This window comes from Pseudophryne corroboree, chromosome 11 (assembly GCF_028390025.1).
Source record: "Pseudophryne corroboree isolate aPseCor3 chromosome 11, aPseCor3.hap2, whole genome shotgun sequence".
Taxonomy (NCBI): domain Eukaryota; kingdom Metazoa; phylum Chordata; class Amphibia; order Anura; family Myobatrachidae; genus Pseudophryne; species Pseudophryne corroboree.
Genome location: NC_086454.1, coordinates 107,876,597 through 107,898,175, shown reverse-complemented (window position 1 = coordinate 107,898,175; position 21,579 = coordinate 107,876,597). Strand labels below are relative to the sequence as shown.

General features: G+C 47.1%; 1 protein-coding gene across 2 annotated transcripts in view; it reads right to left on the bottom strand.

The window, feature by feature from the left end:
• Positions 1-21,579, bottom strand: part of TSPAN32 (tetraspanin 32) — a 165,696-nt gene that overhangs the window by 65,790 nt on the left and 78,327 nt on the right. For both annotated transcript variants that reach the window (XM_063944724.1, XM_063944725.1), the window contains exon 4: positions 1,755-1,829. In XM_063944724.1, the coding sequence (XP_063800794.1) occupies positions 1,755-1,829 (75 nt within the window). The remainder of the gene's footprint in view (positions 1-1,754; positions 1,830-21,579) is intronic.

The window sequence follows — 21,579 nt, the reverse complement described above, 5'->3', positions numbered from 1 at the left end:
AAATTACAAAATGTTGGGAGGTGTGATAATTATGTAACACATCTGATTACTCATATACACAATACATGTGTGACTGGTTCTTATTTCTGAGCCCATTACATGAAGTTATTATCCTTTCGGCATGAAACACTGGGCAGAGATCACTGGATCCAGATTAATACGTGCTGATAAAGCCAGAAGAAGGTTTCAAGAGATTAGTTGGTGAAGCCTGTGGTTTGCTCAGCCCCACTTCACCCACTTTCTGGGGATATAACCCATTTTGTGTGCGTCTCAGCCATCCTCACACTTACACTCTCCCTCCCAGTCCCCTCTGCTCTGTTTCCAGGCAGGAATCTGAGAGAGCATTGTTAATCAGAGAGAAGTATCCGCAGTGTCTCATTCATCACTGCTTAGTGACAGGGATCAATACAGCGGCGGGCAGCTCTTGGAATAAAATAAGTTATAGTCTCACATTGGAATTAATAATGTGCAATACTGTCGCCTTCGCATATGCCAAGCAATTTAAGACTAGCATACTTGACTGCATAGTGTGTGTGTGTGTGTGTGTGTGTGTGTGTGTTTAACGATAACATTTTTTCTAAAATGTGATTTGAAGCCACACAGTAAATGTGTTTTATAAGAGAGCTCTAGCTTTGTACTATTAGATCTGGATTGGGTCCTGGTTGCAGAGTATTGGTGAGAGGCTGTATTCCGTTACCTGCATTGTTGTATGCACATTAAGGGGGCGTCTTTTTTTATTTAAGGGCAGAATTAAGTATTCATTAATTGTACCAAACAGGCAAGCAGGATATATTGCCTGCTTTCCACATGACACCTCCCGCAGCAAGAGCCACAAAGAGAAAGTCTTGCCTGTGTGGGCTAACACAATCTTCCAATGGCATTAGTCCATTACCTGTAAAGGGTGCAATCAGCTTCTGAGGGGCTGCAGGAGGTCCTTAAGCACATCATGACTTATGCTGTGCTGCACATGTGCAGCTTTCCAACAGAAGTCGAAGGTAGAAGCAGAGGCATCGCTATGGTGGTCTTGGGTGTGGACCTCACCGTTCTAGGGGATGACACCAAAATGGCAGTTCCTCTGCAGTCTCCGGGACTCGGGTGCTGCAGTGTGACATTATCCTGCAGTGCCCTGCTCCTGTCACTGAGAAGGAGCCGACAGTGCAGACACTAGTCTCCGGCGTCAGCCCAGAATCTCCGGGGATGCTGGGCACGCCCCTAGAGTGATGTAAATGAGGAACTTCCCATGAGGCCACACCCTGTAGTGATGCCAACAGTGATGCCATGCCCCCTTACGGACGCGAGCGGAGGGGCTATTGGCAGCACTTGGTGTCACTTCTTCCTGATTGCTGGGATGGGCTCTTATCAGAGTCATTGTCAAGGCGATAAAAATTGGCATATCCCAGCAAATATAAGTGGCAATAGGGATTGTTAATATTTGGGAACTTACTGCATGTTTTAATAAATAAGCCCAAAAGTCAGCCCTTTGGTTAATCACACACAGAATGTGCTTACTTACTAATACATAAAATGCATGAATTTCACCAGGTGTTTTAAATCTACAATATATGATGTCCCATTCAAAGTAAGATCTGATGTGTAACTTTTTATCGTTATAGTTTATGCTAATTATTGAAGATATATTTTAATTTATGAACTGTTATTTCAATATGTGTCTGTTTTAGTTTGGTTGTATACATACAATATATATGATAAATAATGACAAAAGTGTCATTAATAATAATAACAATGTTATATACCTGGCTCTCACACACTTGTGTCCAGGTCAGTCCAGCCATGAGCGTACAGAACAGGAAGCCAAACCCAATGAATGCCTGCAGGAAGGGAAAAGACTCTTAAATAAATCATCTAAAAATAACTACATCTGCCTTATATTGCAAGATTTCTCCAGACATCCACTCCAGCAAAGACAAATACTTCTCTATAGATACAGGATGCACAGTAGCTATAGGTCAGATGTTCCCAAACTGTGTGCCTTGGCTCCCTGGGGTGCCTCGGGACACTTGCAGAGGTGCCCTGGGTTGGTGGTCCAGGGCCAATTCAAATTATTTATGGTCAATATAATAGGCAAAACCAGTGCTGGTGGCTGCCAGTCATAAAATATGTGGCCAAACAAGCAAATCTTGTCCCTCACCACACAACTGACCCTAAGGATGACATATAAAACGCGATCTACTTAATGTAATATTTCTTTCTAAATTTCTCAATAAGAAATGTTTGGCCTAGGGGTGCCGTGAAACAAATTCTGATATTCTAGGGCGCTGTGATTCAAAAAATGTTTGGAAACCACTGCTATAGGTATATACTAATGACATCTAGTGGCCACAGTGAGTGTTGCAGGATGAGTCACTTTCAAATATCACTAACCATACGTAGCAATTTAGGCCCTCATTCCGAGTTGTTCGCTCGGTATTTTTCATCGCATCGCAGTGAAAATCCGCTTAGTACGCATGCGCAATGTTCGCACTGCGACTGCGCCAAGTAACTTTACTATGAAGAAAGTAATTTTACTCACGGCTTTTTCATCGCTCCGGCGATCGTAATGTGATTGACAGGAAATGGGTGTTACTGGGTGGAAACACGGCGTTTCAGGGGCGTGTGGCTGAAAACGCTACCGTTTCCGGAAAAAACGCAGGAGTGGCCGGGGAAACGGTGGGAGTGCCTGGGCGAACGCTGGGTGTGTCTGTGACGTCAACCAGGAACGACAAGCACTGAAATGATCGCACAGGCAGAGTAAGTCTGGAGCTACTCTGAAACTGCTAAGTAGTTAGTAATCGCAGTATTGCGAATACATCGGTCGCAATTTTAAGAAGCCAAGATTCACTCCCAGTAGGCGGCGGCTTAGCGTGTGTAACTCTGCTAAATTCGCCTTGCGACCGATCAACTCGGAATGAGGGCCTTAATTCCATCACTGCTCACACAGTTAAACACACAGGGGCAGATTCTAAAACCTATGCAACAGCACACGCAATAGCGACTATTGGCAATCTGTGATATTTTGCAAATGTTCCTACAAACTCCTTCCCTTCTGTACATCGTAGAATTCGCAAGGACTGATAAGCCCACTTTCAGCGTCAGTGAGCTCTGTAATACCGATTCGTGCATCCTTATGCTCCATAATCAGTCACACCATCAAAATTTGATCTAGCTCTATGGCAGGTGCAGTTTCTCCATCTTACTATGGTTACCTTTGCCTGTGGCTGTTCATCTGGGAAAGCAGCCACGTGTATTGACAAGCACCCACAAAGGGCCTGATTCATATTTGTAAGCAAACCCAATGGCCAGTACAAATGATGGAGTGCCACGGGGCTTTGTTTCCATAGCATATTTACCTACCGGAGGCAGTCAGGTGGGAGGTGTATGTGGGGGTGCCATGATCTTATCGTGGCCATGATGATACAATTTAGTGCGATCAAGCTGCCTGGACTACCCACTTCACCCAGAAGGCAGGTGGCTGTGGGTGGCAATCAATGGATGCAGGAAACTTGCCTACTGTTACCAGTTCAGGAAAGCCAAATTCATGAGTCTCCCGGATAATCCATGTCAACTCAATAGGCAACTTTGCTCCATAGTTTAAAATGTAGGATATGACAGCTTTGCGCTCTACTCCTTCTATTAACTCATATGTTGCTGCACATGGTGTGTGAGGTATACAGTACCTCAGTACCTCTTAAATTATGTAGAAAACAAGCGGGGTTACACCTTTGCGCAACAATAACTCGCACTATAAACCTTTGTTATGATTTATAAAAGGTAATGTTTTATTTTTGTTTTCATTGATAAAAAAATATATAATTCTTAAAGGTAGAGGGTAAGCTATATTAATGGTATATTTATAAAATGCCTAATACCGGTATACAACTGTTATGACAAGTGACAATAACATATAAAAATAAAATAGGAAAAAATCCTTTGTCTGATTGGTACTACACCCTAGGGCAGCGGTTTACTTCCAGAACCCAATTGCAAATGCTGGTCTATTGTATGCAGAGCCGGATTAAGGCTTCGGGGGGCCCGGGGTACTTAAAAAAAGGGGGCCCTAAGGTCTAAAATTAAATATATTATATTACACACACACACACACACACACACACACACACACACACACACACACACACACACACACACACACACACACACACACACCAGAGTAGCTTGGCACTCAGGACAAAACTTCATAATGTAGGGTGCCTTCCCAAAGAAATTAATAATCACCAGTATGTTATGTATAAGAATGAGGCGGCACTCCAGGGTAAGTCAAGAATCCCGTGTATTAATAATTCAGCATAATTCCAAACATGTCAACGTTTCAAGGTCTGCAGACCTTTTCGTCAGGACGTACAGCAAAGTGACTTTACTGTACGTCCTGATGAAAAGGTCTGCAGGCCTTGAAACGTTGACATGTTTGGAATTATGCTGAATTATTAATACACTGGATTCTTGACTTACCCTGGAGTGCCGCCTCATACTTATACATAACATACTGGTGATTATATATATATATATATATATAAAAACCGTAATGCAGCCTTACGTTTTATGTGCTTTTGCACAGGTAGCCTAGGAGAATGGGTGCTGGCTGCTGCCTCCACGCGCTGTCCTCCTCTTGCAGTGTACCCTGCGATCAGACAATGACTGAGCCGCAAGGCTGCTGCTCCTCACATTACTGGACAGCTGAGCCGTCGCTCAGCTGTCCTAAGTTCCGTCACAGGCAGTGAGTAACTGCCGTGGCAGCGCGGCGCCAGCCTCCAGTGGAGTCAGTGGCAGAGGAGGATTTTGACCACATGGGGCCCTAAGCAAGACAACGATTTGGGGCCCCACTTACTCAAATAATCTTTAATGTGTGCACCTGCCCAGTCAGTGTATGCCCCGATTGTAGCAGGTAGATGGCAGTGGTACTAATGTGCTAATTACTGACAGCCAGGGGTGGTTTGGGAATTTGGGAAAAATTTCCAAAAGTGGCCCCAGAGAAACATGGCCATAAGCAAATGTTGGAGAGGTCAGCAGACCATTAGCCCTAGTGCTGACCTCACCCCGGTGAATAACATACAATGTACCTCCCAACTTTCTATTGTCCTTGTCACAGGGAGTTGATGGTGCTCAAGGTAAATAAAGGAAAATGGCACGTCTAGGCGTATGTTCACAACAAATGATGCGTTAACCTACAGTCGATAATGGTAACAGCTGCTGCCACTTAGATGCTCCATAACCACAGCCCATAACACACGGGTATAACAGAAATCCTTATATTGAGCCATCAATTATAGGAGTAACAATAAATGTCACCAGCTAATAAAAAGCTCTGTGACATTTATTATTTTTATTTTCGTTTTTTTGGTGAGTATCCTCAAACTCATATTCAACACTGATCCTTATAATATACCAGATGGCACATCAGTAGGTGAAAGCTGGCTCCAATAAGGTGGACAGAGCAGTAATTGAAATAAATATTTAAGATCCCCCTGACGCGTTTCTTCTGTCCTGCAGACTTTATCAAAGGAAGTAGCTGTATGAGAGTATTTTTATAGTTATATTTATTTCAATTAATGCTGTGTCCACCTTATCACTGACCGCCACAGATCATCCACCTGTGCATTTTTTTTCCAATCAATTTTTTTTTTTAATGTCCCTAGCACCTTTTACAGTAGCACACGCAGGGTGAGTTTCTGAGTACCCAGAACCCCCCCCCCTCCCCAACCAGGTCCCAGATCAATTCTTCTCTTCACCAGGGACCGAAGCGTCAGCTAGCTGCAGCACTTTCCCTTCAGGCACCCTCGGAACCACTGCTCAGTGTCCCCTTTTGTACTGCAGTTTATGCAGCGCCTACCTGCTGACTGCTTACTGACAATTCTCCTGGTGACCGCTGACTGCCTACCCACGCAGGCCTTTCTTAAATGAGTTTGCGACTCATGGTAATATTAGGAAGAGTGTCCAGGCTTGTGAGCTGGTCTGGGCTAGTGAGCTCCTGCAAGCCCGGCAGAGGACACCTCTCCCGGTTACAGCATCAGCATGGGGCATGCCGTCACGGCGCATCATATGTAAGTGTCCTACAGTATGTGTGTGTGTTTCTATGTGTTCTATGTGTGCATTTTTATATGTATGTGTGTTTGTACATGTTCTAAGTGTGTGTATATGTAGGTGTATACGGGCTATGTGTGTTTGTGTTCTATGTGTGTAGGTGTATTCTATGTGTTTGTATGTATGTGTTCCATGTGTGTATATATAATGTATATATATATATATGTGTGTCTTTGTGTCAGTACATGTATTTGTTCTATGTAACGTGTGTGGAATTCACTCCCCACCGCTTCCCCTGACGAAACCTGCGTTTGCCCAGCAAACATGCATGGAAGACCGCCCCCCCTCCCTGGAAATCCTGCATTTGCACCGGCTTTATATGAAGTTCAATAAAATCCAGATACTTAAATAGTAACACATTATATAAATATAAAAAAACAATGTATATATAACTATGTATAAAATATGCCAATTATGAATTCAGTGACAAAATACTAAGGTATGTAATGGCGTCCGAGATCGCCAGAGGTATGTTATGCTAGACAATCTTGGATGTTTTTTTAAAGGGGCAATCATTTATAATGCAAAATCATGCCTGTTTAAAAAAAAAAACGTCCGAGATCAGCTGGCATCCCGCACCTCCAGCGATCTCAGACGCCATTACATCCTGCCCTATATATTGAAACTTAAACAATTTATTTTATACACTGATGGGAAAGTACAAAAGGGAGGGGGACAATAGGCTGGATGAGAAGGTGTAACACTAGGCTGGAGAAGGGAGGACATTGGAATGACTGAGGGGAGGACACTATGACAGGACTGGCTGGGGGGTACTAGGTGGAAGTGAGATGGGATAGTGGCATAGGCGTGCGCAGAGACTGACATGCGGGTGCCGCTCCTGACTTCCCCCCTTCTGCCAGATAACTGATTGCGTCCTCCACCCCTTCCACTGGGACATAAGACTGCTCACCTGGGCGGCCCAGGTGAGCAGTCTATATCCAGGACTGGGGAGGTGAGAGAACACTATAATGCCATGGAGGGGGGGGGGGAGTCCCGAGTGGCACCCTCCAGTCAGTCTCTGCGCACGCCTATGGATAGTGGGCTGGTTAGGGAGGGGAGGAGGATGACACTAAGCTGGCAGGGTCGGAGACACTTGGATGTGGGGGGGGGGGGTGAGATGGTGACACTGGGCTGAATAGAGACACTTGGATGTGGTGGGGGGTGAGATGGTGACACTGGGCTAGAGAGAGACACTGGGATGTGGTGGGGGGTGAGATGGTGACACTGGGCTAGAGAGAGACACTGGGATGTGGTGGGGGGAGTGAGATGGTGGGAGACACTGGGCTGGAGAGGGAGACATTGGAAAGGGTGGGGGTCTGTGAGATTGGGGGGCAATGGGCTGAGGGGAGGAGGACACTGGGCTGGGGTATGGAAACACTGACCCAGGGTTGCTGCAAATCCTGGCCCTGAGCACACCAACGGCAGCCTCCTAAGCAGCCCCTCAGTCTCCGGCTGCTGCTGCAATCTGGTGTATCCGGAAGAGGCTGCTGGGGATCCGTGTATGGCCAGAGTTCAGGAGGCAGGTGGTGGAGTGGGACCTTTTCCGCGGTGATGCGGTGCGGGTCGGGTCAGGCGCCAGACAAACGTATGCTAGCCAGGCAATCACCATCAGTGAGAGTGAGACGCCCGCGCCGAGCTTTGAGCAACTGGAGGTGGGGCCTCCCTCCAGTTCACTCTGGTTGTCTGCTGAGGCCAGCTTCCGAAAGGCGCTAGCCGGGAGTCGGGGAAGTGAAACAGACAAAAAATATTGCCTGCCAGGAGTAGCCAGCAATCAGAAAAGTCACCATGAAAGTCCAGTCAGCGGTCCCCTTGGTACCCCCGGGCCCTAAGCGACTGCCTTTGTCGTTTAGTGGTAAATCCGCTATAGGTCAGTGGAGCCGGGAGCCTGGAGCCAGAGCCGCCAGGGACAGCAATCGCTGAGCTGCCCTGCCGCTGCGTGTGGCACCGGCTCCCGGGAGTGCAGCACAATACCGCAGATCGGATCTCTGTTCCGATCTGCGACGGGGGGCCCTTTGAAAAAAGGGGGCCCGGGGTACTTATCCCCGGAACCCCCCTCTTAATCCGGCTCTGATTGTATGTCAACTTTACAGCTTATAACTAGATGAAATCACACAATTTCAGCTTTACGATCTCTTTATGTTTACCCTATATTAGGGTCCTCTGGATTCTTCCAACATATATTCAGCAGAAATCATAAGGTAAATGTCCAAGGTATACTTTTTATTACCTTTAGGTGTACAAATATCCTAATTGCCGGCAGACTTTTGCTCCTATCTATGCGTTTTACCTCTATAAGGGGCTTCCTCAGTATAAATAGGGTTTTAATTACCTACCGGTAAATCCTTTTCTCGTAGTCCGTAGAGGATACTGGGGTCCACATTAGTACCATGGGGTACAGATGGGTCCACTAGGAGCCACTGGCACTTTAAGAGTTAGAGAGTGTGGGCTGGCTCCTCCCTCTATGCCCCTCCTACCAGACTAAGTCTAGAAACTGTGCCCGAGGAGACGGAAAACTTTGAGAGAAGGATTTTACACAGATAGTGGCGAGATTCATACCAGCTCACACAAACCAGGCAAACCAGGATAACTAGCTTGAAACATCAGCAACGGCTGAACAATATTACTTAACCAAGTAACAAAACAGTACTAAACCAAGAACTAAGCAGTACTGAACAAAGTAACCACTGCAGGATAACGAAGCGCTGGGCTGGCGCCCAACATCATCTACGGACTACGAGAAAAGGATTTACCGGTAGGTAATTAAAATCCTATTTTCTCTTACATCCTAGAGGATGCTGGGGTCCACATTAGTACCATGGGGATGTACCAAAGCTCCCAGAACGGGAGGGAGAGCGCGGAGGCTCCTGCAGAACTGATTGACCAAACTTCAGGTGCTCAGCAGTCAAGGTATCGAACTTGTAGAACTTTGCAAACGTGTTCGACCCCGACCAAGTAGCTGTTCGGTAAAGCCGAGACACCCCGGGCAGCCGCCCAGGAAGAACCCACCTTACGAGTAGAGTGGACCTTAACCGACGTAGGACACGGCAATCCTGCCGTAGAATATGCATGCCGGATAGTGAACCTGATCCAGTGAGAGATCGTCTGCTTAGAAGCAGGACACCCAAGTTTCTTGGGATCATAGAGGACAAACAGAGAGTCCGATTTTCTGTGACGAATAGTCCTCTTCACATAGATTTTCAGAGCCCTTACAACAATCAAGGACTTTGATGAAATTGAGGAGTCAGTAGCAACTGGCACCACAATAGGTTGGTTGATATGAAATGCCGACACATCCTTCGGAAGGAACTGCTGACGTGTCCGGAGCTCAGCTCTATCTTCATGGAAGATCAAGTAGGGGCTCTTACAAGACAAAGCCCCCAGCTCCGACACACGTCTAGCAGAGGTCAAGGCCAACAACGTGACAGCCTTCCAGGTGAGAAACTTGACCTCAACCTCCTGTAGAGGCTCGTACCAATCCGATTGGAGAAACTGCAACACCACGTAAAGATCCCATGGTGCCGTAGGCGGCATAAAGGGAGGCTGGATGTGCAGAACCCCTTTCAAAAAGGTCTGAACCTCCGGGAGGGAAGCCAACTGTTTCTGGAAGAAAATGGATAGGGCCGAAATCTGGACCTTTACGGATCCCAACCTCAGGCCCATATCCACACCTGCTTGCAGGAAGAGGAGAAATCGTCCCAGTTGAAACTCCACCGTAAGAAACTTCTTGAACTCACACCAAGATACATATTTTTTCCAAATACGATGGTAATGTTTAGACGTTACTCCTTTCCTAGCCTGTATCAGGGTAGGAATAACCTTGTTCGGAATGCCCTTCCGAGCTAATATCTGGTGTTCAACCTCCATGCCGTGAAACGTAGCCATGGTAAGTCTTGATAAGCGAACGGCCCCTGCTTCCAAAGAGGAAGAGGCCTCGGCTCTTCTAGCAGTAGATCCAGAAGATCCACGTACCAAGCCCTTCTTGGCCAGTCTGGAGCAATGAGGATCGCCTGAACTCTTGTTCTCCTTTATGAGTTTTAGAACTCTTGGAATGAGTGGAAGTGGAGGAAACACGTACACCGACTGGAACACCCACGGAGTCACTAGGGCGTCCACCGCCACGGCTTGCGGGTCCCTCGACCTGGAACAATACCTCCGAAGCTTCTTGTTGAAATGAGTGGCCATCATGTCGATTTGAGGCACACCCCAAAGATCTGTTACTTCCGTGAACACTTCCGGATGGAGTCCCCACTCTCCTGGATGTCTGCTGAGGAAGTCCGCTTCCCAGTTGTCTACTCCCAGAATGAAGATTGCTAACAGCGCCAAAGCGTGTTTTTCTGCCCAGAGGATGATTCTTGTTACCTCTGACATTGCAGCTCTGCTCTTCGTTCCGCCCTGTTGGTTTATGTAAGCCACTGTCGCTACATTGTCCGACTGCACTTCATTGGCTCGATCTCACAGAAGATGGGCCGTTTGGAGAAGACCGTTGTAGATGGCTCTTCGTTACAGAATGTTTATTGGTAGGCTGGATTCCAGGCTTGACCACCTTCCTTGGAAGGTTTACCCTTGAGTGACTGCGCCCCAGCCCTGGAGACTTACATCCATGGTTAGACGGATCCAGTCCTGAATCCCAAACCTGCGGCCCTCCAGAAGGTGAGGCATCTGTAGCCACCAGAGGAGTGAAATCCTTGCTTTCGACAGACGTATCCTCTGGTGCATGTGTAGATGAGATCCCGACCACTTGTCCAGGAGATCCAGTTGGAATGGCCGAGCATGAAACCTTCCGTACTGTAGAGCCTCATAAGAGGCCACCATCTTCCCCAGAAGGCGAATGCACTGATGAACCGAAACCCGGGCTGGCTTCAGGACATCCCGGACCATTGTTTGTATCACCAATGCTTTCTCCTCTGGAAGAAACACCCTCTGCACTTCTGTGTCGAGGATCATTCCCAGAAAAGACAACCTCCTGGTCAGCTCCAAATGTGATTTTGGAAGATTCAGGATCCAACCGTGTTCCCTGAGCAGATGAGTCGTGAGAACAATGGACTGCAACAACCTCTCCCTGGACGATGCCTTTATCAGCAGATCGTCCAGATACAAGATTATGTTCACCCCCTGTTTACGGAGGAGAACCATCATATCTGCCATCACCTTGGTGAACACCCTCGGTGCTGTGGAGAGGCCGAATGATAGTGCCTGGAATTGATAGTGACTGTCTAACAATGCAAATCTGAGTGTAAGGGTTCAGCGATTTCAAGTTCAAAATTGGTCTGACCGAACCATCCGGTTTCGGTACCACGAAAAGGTTTGAATAATAACCATTGTTTTGCATATGAGGTGGAACTGTGACAATGACCTGTGATCTTTCCAATTTTAGGATGATTTCCTGTAGGATAGCCCTGTCTGTCAGCAAAGCTGGCAAGCCTGATTTGAAGAATCGGTGAGGCAGGAGTTCTTGAAACTCCAGTCTGTACCCCTGGGACACAATATCCTGTACCCAGGGATCCAGGCCGGATGACACCCAGACGTGGCTGAAACGTCTGAGTCTCGCACCCACCAGCCCGTCCTCCAGGCTTTGAGGTCCACTGTCATGCTGAGGATTTTGAGGAACCAGAAACAGGTCTCTGGTCCTGGGAGCCTGCGGGTGCAGGCTTTTTGGATTTTGCCCGACCACCTCTAAAGAAAGTGGTAGAAGGCTTGGGCTTTTTTGTCTTTAGCGGTCCGAAAGGACTGCTACACAGCTGAAAAAAACGGTTTCTTCGTAGAAGGAGTAGCAGAGGGAAGGAATGGTGACTTACCCGCAGTTGCCGTGTAAATCCACGCATCCAACTCTTCCCCAAATAGATCCTGACCTGTGTAGGGTAGGTTCTTCACACTTCTCCTGGATTCCGCATCTGCAGACCATTGGCATAGCCAGAGTCCCCTGCGAGCTGATACCGACATGGAGGATATCCGTGCAGTCAGCATACCCAGGTCTTTCATGGATTCCACCATGAACCCCGCGGAATCCTGTATGTTACGTAAAAAGAATTCAATGTCACTCCTATCCATTGTATCCAAATCCTCTAGTAATGTGCCTGACCACTTTACTATGGCTTTAGAAATCCATGCACAGGCAATAGTGGGCCTTAAGGCCACTCCTGAAGCAGTGTATACGGATTTGAACGTAGTGTCAATCTTACGATCAGCTGGTTCTTTCAATGCAGTAGAACCAGGGACAGGTAAATCCACCTTTTTAGACAGTCTGGAGACAGATGCGTCAAAAATTGATTTCCTATCTTCCTCAGGGAAGGGAAAAGCAACCAGAACTCTTTTTGGGATCTGGATTTTTTTCTCCGGGTTTTCCCAGGATTTTTCAAATATAGTGTTTAATTCTTTAGACGCGGGAAAGGTTAGCGGGGCTTTCTTATTATCAGTTAAGTAAGCCTCCTCAACCTGCTCAGGTGTAGTGTCATTAATGTTTAACACATCTCTAATGGCCTCAATCATGAGTTGCAACCCCTTTGCAAGGGATGCCGCCCACCTCAGCACGTCCCCATCACCGTCTGTAATATCAGAATCGGTATCTGTGTCATCTTGCATAATTTGGACAAGTGCATGTTTCTGTGGGAACATGCTAGGGGATTTTGCAGGAATAGGGACAGAGCCTGACCAAACTGTCATAGACTTCTTCAACACCTGAGTTTCAGTCTTAGTATTAGCTATCCTAGTAGAGATCTGAGAGATCATTCCTTTGATAGAAGTTAACCACTCAGGTTCAACAATAGGGATCTGAGACAAAGCATTGCAATCCTGTGTACATGGAATGGATCCCTCCTGAGAGGAAACATCTTCTGCAGCATATGACACAGAGTCCCTTGACATGGCTATGTGAGATAGTAAACACCCACACACAGGGAAATGTCAGACACAGTTTCCCCCCAAGTATGCCACAGAGAGACACCGAGATTGGAGCCAACCCACACACACAGCGCTTTTTAAGGTAGAACTAATGAAACTACCAGCGCTGTCTGTGTACCTTAATAGACTACACAGACTTTACACAGCTTCCCCTTCCCTTCTACAACCCCCTGGTACCGCACAGGATAGCTGGAGTTGCTTGGAGGGACAGCTGTGCCTGTCGGCCCTGTTACACAGGAACTGCAGGCAGGAAAATGGCGCTGAACACTGCTGGATCCGCACTGAGGAGAAGCTCCGCCCCCTGAACATGTCGCTGCTTCCCGCTCTTCGTTGTATTATATTGGCTTGAGGATTTCTGCTGGCAGCGATCCCGGGACCCTGACAGGCTTGCTGACCGGTTTAGGGTATAGGGGCTGGCTCAGGGCGCCCCTCACAGCGCCGCACTGTGTACCGCTGAACCCCGGAGCTCGGTTAGTACAGCGCTTCCTACCCCGTTGCCGCCATCTTCACACCGGCTCCCCGCTTGCTAGGAGGGGCGGTGACTCACTCACCACAAACATCTTCTGGCTCTGTTAGGTGGTGGCGGCATGCTGCTGGGGTGAGCGGTCGCCTGGGGCGGCTAACGATCTATCCCCTCAGGAGCTCAGTGTCCTGTCAGCGGAGATAGTGGCTCTCACCCCGTAGGGCAGGACACTACTCCCCCCCTAAGTCCCACGAAGCAGGGAGGCTGTTGCCAGCAGCCTCCCTGTAAAATAATAAACTCTAAAAAAACTTTTACTAGAGAAACTCTGGAGAGCTCCCCTAGCTGTGACCGGCCACTCCAGGCACATTTTCTAAACCGAGTCTGGTAGGAGGGGCATAGAGGGAGGAGCCAGCCCACACTCTCAAACTCTTAAAGTGCCACTGTCTCCTAGTGGACCCGTCTATACCCCATGGTACTAATGTGGACCCCAGCATCCTCTACGACATAAGAGAAAGTGGAGTAATCCCCCTCTGTCCCAGATCTCCTTTTTATAGCTGGTATCAATTGCTCTAGAAAAATCACGGGTCTTGACGTCCGGATTGCAACTTCCGGTAATGCGATGATGCACTTCCGCCAACCGCTGTACACACACTGGTTGGCAAAGCATGTATTCAGATCTGCACTTACGGTATCCGGTATTTGGTTTTTGCCAACCGCTGTACACATTCTTACCTTTAAGAATTATATATTTTTATCTATGAAAACAAAAATAAAACATCACCTTTTATAAATCACAGCAAAGGTTTATAGTGTGAGTTAATGTTGCGCAAAGGTGTATTCCCCCCCCCCCTTGTTTTCTACATAATTTAAGAGGTACTGAGGTATACCTCACACACCACGTGCAGCAACATATGAGTTAATAGAAGGCGTCGTGCGCAGAGCTGTCATATCCTACATTTTAAACTATATATATATATATATTAGTGATGAGCACTGGAAATTTTTCGGGTTTTGTGTTTTGGTTTTGGGTTCGGTTCCGCGGCCGTGTTTTGGGTTCGAACGCGTTTTGGCAAAACCTCACCGAATTTTTTTTTGTCGGATTCGGGTGTGTTTTGGATTCGGGTGTTTTTTTCAAAAAACCCTAAAAAACAGCTTAAATCATAGAATTTGGGGGTCATTTTGATCCCAAATTATTATTAACCTCAATAACCATAATTTCCACTCATTTTCAGTCTATTCTGAACACCTCACACCTCACAATATTATTTTTAGTCCTAAAATTTGCACCGAGGTCGCTGGATGACTAAGCTCAGCGACCCAAGTGGCCGACACAAACACCTGACCCATCTAGGAGTGGCACTGCAGTGTCACGCAGGATGGCCCTTCAAAAAACTACTCCCCAAACAGCACATGACGCAAAGAAGAAAAAAAAGATGAGCAATGAGGTAGCTGTGTGACTAAGATAAGCGACCCTAGTGGCCGACACAAACACCTGGCCCATCTAGGAGTGGCACTGCAGTGTCACGCAGGATGGCCCTTCAAAAAACTACTCCCCAAACAGCACATGACGCAGAGAAGAAAAAAAAGAGGCGCAATGAGGTAGCTGTGTGACTAAGATAAGCGACCCTAGTGGCCGACACAAACACCTGGCCCATCTAGGAGTGGCACTGCAGTGTCACGCAGGATGGCCCTTCCAAAAAACACCCCCCAAACAGCACATGACGCAAAGAAAAAAAGAGGCGCAATGAGGTAGCTGTGTGACTAAGATAAGCGACCCAAGTGGCCGACACAAACACCTGGCCCATCTAGGAGTGGCACTGCACTCCCCAAACAGCACATGACGCAAAGAAAAATGAAAGAAAAAAGAGGTGCAAGATGGAATTGTCCTTGGGCCCTCCCACCCACCCTTATGTTGTATAAACAGGACATGCACACTTTAACCAACCCATCATTTCAGTGTCAGGGTCTGCCACACGACTGTGACTGAAATGACGGGTTGGTTTGGACCCCCACCAAAAAAGAAGCAATTAATCTCTCCTTGCACAAACTGGCTCTACAGAGGCAAGATGTCCACCTCATCATCATCCTCCGATATATCACCGTGTACATCCCCCTCCTCACAGATTATCAATTCGTCCCCACTGGAATCCACCATCTCAGCTCCCTGTGTACTTTGTGGAGGCAATTGCTGCTGGTCAATGTCTCCACGGAGGAATTGATTATAATTCATTTTAATGAACATCATCTTCTCCACATTTTCTGGATGTAACCTCGTACGCCGATTGCTGACAAGGTGAGCGGCGGCACTAAACACTCTTTCGGAGTACATACTTGTGGGAGGGCAACTTAGGTAGAATAAAGCCAGTTTGTGCAAGGGCCTCCAAATTGCCTCTTTTTCCTGCCAGTATAAGTACGGACTGTCTGACGTGCCTACTTGGATGCGGTCACTCATATAATCCTCCACCATTCTTTCAATGGGGAGAGAATCATATGCAGTGACAGTAGACGACATGTCTGTAATCATTGTCAGGTCCTTCAGTCCGGACCAGATGTCAGCATCAGCAGTCGCTCCAGACTGCCCTGCATCACCGCCAGCGGGTGGGCTCGGAATTCTGAGCCTTTTCCTCGCACCCCCAGTTGCGGGAGAATGTGAAGGAGGAGATGTTGACAGGTCGCGTTCCGCTTGACTTGACAATTTTCTCACCAGCAGTTCTTTGAACCCCAGCAGACTTGTGTCTGCTGGAAAGAGAGATCCAAGATAGGTTTTAAATCTAGGATCGAGCACGGTGGCCAAAATGTAGTGCTCTGATTTCAACAGATTGACCACCCGTGAATCCTTGTTAAGCGAATTAAGGGCTCCATCCACAAGTCCCACATGCCTAGCGAATTCGCTCTGTGTTAGCTCCTCCTTCAATGTCTCCAGCTTCTTCTGCAAAAGCCTGATGAGGGGAATGACCTGACTCAGGCTGGCAGTGTCTGAACTGACTTCACGTGTGGCAAGTTCAAAAGGTTGCAGAACCTTGCACAACGTTGAAATCATTCTCCACTGTGCTTGAGACAGGTGCATTCCACCTCCTATATCGTGCTCAGTTGTATAGGCTTGAATGGCCTTTTGCTGCTCCTCCAACCTCTGAAGCATATAGAGGGTTGAATTCCACCTCGTTACCACTTCTTGCTTCAGATGATGGCAGGGCAGGTTCAGGCGTTTTTGGTGGTGCTCCAGTCTTCTGTACGTGGTGCCTGTACGCCGAAAGTGTCCCGCAATTCTTCTGGCCACCGACAGCATCTCTTGCATGCCCCTGTCGTTTTTTAAATAATTCTGCACCACCAAATTCAAGGTATGTGCAAAACATGGGACGTGCTGGAATTTGCCCAGATTTAATGCACACACAATATTGCTGGCGTTGTCCGATGCCACAAATCCACAGGAGAGTCCAATTGGGGTAAGCCATTCCGCGATGATCTTCCTCAGTTGCCGTAAGAGGTTTTCAGCTGTGTGCGTATTCTGGAAAGCGGTGATACAAAGCGTAGCCTGCCTAGGAAAGAGTTGGCGTTTGCGAGATGCTGCTACTGGTGCTGCTGCTGCTGTTCTTGCGGCGGGAGTCCATACATCTACCCAGTGGGCTGTCACAGTCATATAGTCCTGAGCCTGCCCTGCTCCACTTGTCCACATGTCCGTGGTTAAGTGGACATTGGGTACAACTGCATTTTTTAGGACACTGGTGAGTCTTTTTCTGAGGTCTGTGTACATTTTCGGTATCGCCTGCCTAGAGAAATGGAACCTAGATGGTATTTGGTACCGGGGACACAGTACCTCCAACAAGTCTCTAGTTGGCTCTGCAGTAATGATGTATACCGGAACCACGTTTCTCACCGCCCAGGATGCCAAGGCCTCAGTTATCCGCTTTGCAGCAGGATGACTGCTGTGATATTTCATCTTCCTCGCAAAGGACTGTTGGACAATCAATTGCTTGGTGGAAGTAGTAAAAGTGGTCTTACGACTTCCCCTCTGGGATGACCATCGACTCCCAGCAGCAACAACAGCAGCGCCTGCAGCAGTAGGCGTTACACGCAAGGATGCATCGGAGGAATCCCAGGCAGGAGAGGACTCGTCAGAATTGCCAGTGACATGGCCTGCAGGACTATTGGCATTCCTGGGGAAGGAGGAAATTGACACTGAGGGAGTTTGTGGGGTGGTTTGCGTGAGCTTGGTTACAAGAGGAAGGGATTTACTGGTCAGTGGACTGCTTCCGCTGTCGCCCAAAGTTTTTGAACTTGTCACTGACTTATGATGAATGCGCTGCAGGTGACGTATAAGGGAGGATGTTCCGAGGTGGTTAACGTCCTTACCCCTACTTATTACAGCTTGACAAAGGCAACACACGGCTTGACAAATGTTGTCCGCATTTCTGTTGAAATACTTCCACACCGAAGAGCTGATTTTTTTTGTATTTTCACCAGGCATGTCAATGGCCATATTCCTCCCACGGACAACAGGTGTCTCCCCGGGTGCCTGACTTAAACAAACCACCTCACCATCAGAATCCTCCTGGTCAATTTCCTCCCCAGCACCAGCAACACCCATATCCTCCTCATCCTGGTGTACTTCAACACTGACATCTTCAATCTGACTATCAGGAACTGGACTGCGGGTGCTCCTTCCAGCACTTGCAGGGGGCGTGCAAATGGTGGAAGGCGCATGCTCTTCACGTCCAGTGTTGGGAAGGTCAGGCATCGCAAACGACACAATTGGACTCTCCTTGTGGATTTGTGATTTCGAAGAATGCACAGTTCTTTGCTGTGCTTTTGCCAGCTTGAGTCTTTTCATTTTTCTAGCGAGAGGCTGAGTGCTTCCATCCTCATGTGAAGCTGAACCACTAGCCATGAACATAGGCCAGGGCCTCAGCCGTTCCTTGCCACTCCGTGTGGTAAATGGCATATTGGCAAGTTTACGCTTCTCCGACGACAATTTTATTTTAGATTTTTGAGTCCTTTTTTTACTGATATTTGGTGTTTTGGATTTTACATGCTCTGTACTATGACATTGGGCATCGGCCTTGGCAGACGACGTTGATGGCATTTCATCGTCCTGGCCATGACTAGTGGCAGCAGCTTCAGCACGAGGTGGAAGTCGATCTTGATCTTTCCCTATTTTTGGAACCTCAACATTTTTGTTCTCCATATTTTAATAGGCACAACTAAAAGGCACCTCAGGTAAACAATGGAGATGGATGGATACTAGTATACTTATGGATGACGAGCGACTGCCGACACAGAGGTAGCTACAGCCGTGGACTACCGTACTGCGTCTGCTGCTAGTATAGACTGGATGATAATGATATAAAAAATATATATATATCACTACTGCAGGACAGGTATATATTATATAATGACGGACCTGCTGGACACTGTCAGCACTGCAGACTCCTAAAGTAAACTACTAGTATGAAGAAGATAGAAAAAAAAAAAAACACCACAGGTAGGTATACAATTATGGATGGACGAGCGACTGCCGACACAGAGGTAGCTACAGCCGTGGACTACCGTACTGCGTCTGCTGCTAGTATAGACTGGATGATAATGATATAAAAAATATATATATATCACTACTGCAGGACAGGTATATATTATATAATGACGGACCTACTGGACACTGTCAGCACTGCAGACTCCTAAAGTAAACTACTAGTATGAAGAGGATAGAAAAAAAAAAACCACCACAGGTAGGTATACAATTATGGATGGACGAGCGACTGCCGACACAGAGGTAGCTACAGCCGTGGACTACCGTACTGCGTCTGCTGCTAGTATAGACTGGATGATAATTATATAAAAAATATATAGATATCACTACTGCAGGACAGGTATATATTATATAATGACGGACCTGCTGGACACTGTCAGCACTGCAGACTCCTAAAGTAAACTACTAGTATGAAGAAGATAGAAAAAAAAAAAAAACACCACAGGTAGGTATACAATTATGGATGGACGAGCGACTGCCGACACAGAGGTAGCTACAGCCGTGGACTACCGTACTGCGTCTGCTGCTAGTATAGACTGGATGATAATGATATAAAAAATATATATATATCACTACTGCAGGACAGGTATATATTATATAATGACGGACCTGCTGGACACTGTCAGCACTGCAGACTCCTAAAGTAAACTACCAGTATGAAGAAGATAGAAAAAAAAAAAACACCACAGGTAGGTATATAATTATGGATGGACGAGCGACTGCCGACACAGAGGTAGCTACAGCCGTGGACTACCGTACTGCGTCTGCTGCTAGTATAGACTGGATGATAATGATATAAAATATATATATATATCACTACTGCAGGACAGGTATATATTATATAATGACGGACCTGCTGGACACTGTCAGCAGAATGCGTTTATAGAATAAAAACACCACACGACGAGTGTTTAACTTTTTCAGGCAGACAATCACAATATACTGGTGGTCACTGGTCAGTCACACTGGCAGTGGCACTCTGGCAGCAAAAGTGTGCACTGTTAAATATGTACTCCTGCTATAACTGCTCCCCAGTCTCCCCCACAATTAAGCTGTGTGAGCAGTGAGCACTCAGCACAGTCAGATATACATAGATGATGCAGCACACTGAGGCTGAGCACAGATATGGTATGTGACTGTGTATCGTTTTTTTTCAGGCAGAGAACGGATTATATTAAATAATAAAAATAAATAAAACTGCACAGGTGGTCAGTCACTAGTATAACTATCAGCAAAACTCTGCACTCTCTGAGTACTCCTCCTAATGCTCCAGTAAATCAAGTGTCTCACTCTCTATCTATTCTAAACGGAGAGGACGCCAGCCACGTCCTCTCCCTATCAATCTCAATGCACGTGTGAAAATGGCGGCGACGCGCGGCTCCTTATATAGAATCCGAGTCTCGCGATAGAATCCGAGCCTCGCGAAAATCCGACAGCGGGATGATGACGTCCGGGCGCGCTCGGGTTAACCGAGCAAGGCGGGAGGATCCGAGACGCTCGGACCCGTGTAAAAAAAGGTGAAGTTCGGGCGGGTTCGGATTCCGAGGAACCGAACCCGCTCATCACATATATATATATATATATATATATATATATATCTATCATACTTGCCTACCTGACCCTCTCCATGAGGGAGAAAATGCTCTGTTCCTGGACTTTCCTGGTAATGTATGATTGCCATCACCTGTGGTGAGCTAGATAATTGATAAGAAAGGTGTTTCACCACAGGTGATGGCAATCATACATTACCAGGAAAGTCCAGTAACAGAGCATTTTCTCCCTCATGGAGAGGGTCAGGTAGGCAAGTATGATATATATATATATATATATATATATATATATACACCTCAAATAGCACTGCAGCTAGCTCAGCTATTTAACTGACATCACACAATTAACATGGTCAAAGTCCAAAATGGTGCTAAGTAAAGAAGAAAGAGTGAAGCACCTAGAGATGTACCTACTGAATAATAGGGAGATATATTGTGAAGAAGCAGAAGCATCGGAATATAATTTCTGTAAACTATGGGGTATATTCAATTGCAGTCGAAAACTGCCGTCTGTCGAAAAGACGGCAGTTTTCGACTTTTTAAGGTCGAATCCTGATTCAACTTATACAGAGCTTTTCGACAAGTCGAGGTATTCGACTTGTCGAAAAGCACGTGGATCGGCGGAATAGCTGCCGATCCAAGTGTTGATGTCGAAAACGGGGCCAAATCCGACAGGTTTTGGCCCCCTTTTTGACTACCTCAATCCGACATCAAAATGATGTCGGAATGAGATGGACCCGGAGGAGGCGAGGGGGGATGGAGACGGGGGGACAGCCGGCGGGTATACAGGAGATCAGCGCTACGATCAGCGCTGCAGCTGGATGTCACCCACCCGCCCGACCTCACGGCAGCTTCCACCCGGCTCCAGCACACTGCTGGAGCCAGGTGGAAGCTGCCGTGAGGTCGGGCGGGTGAGTGACATCCTGCTTCAGCGCTATGGTAGCGCTGATCGTAGTGCTGATGTCTCCTGTATGCCTGCCGGCTGTCCCCCCGCGGCTCGCCCCCCTCTCCTCCTCTGTGTCCCATCTTAATTCGACTTGAAAAAGTCGAAT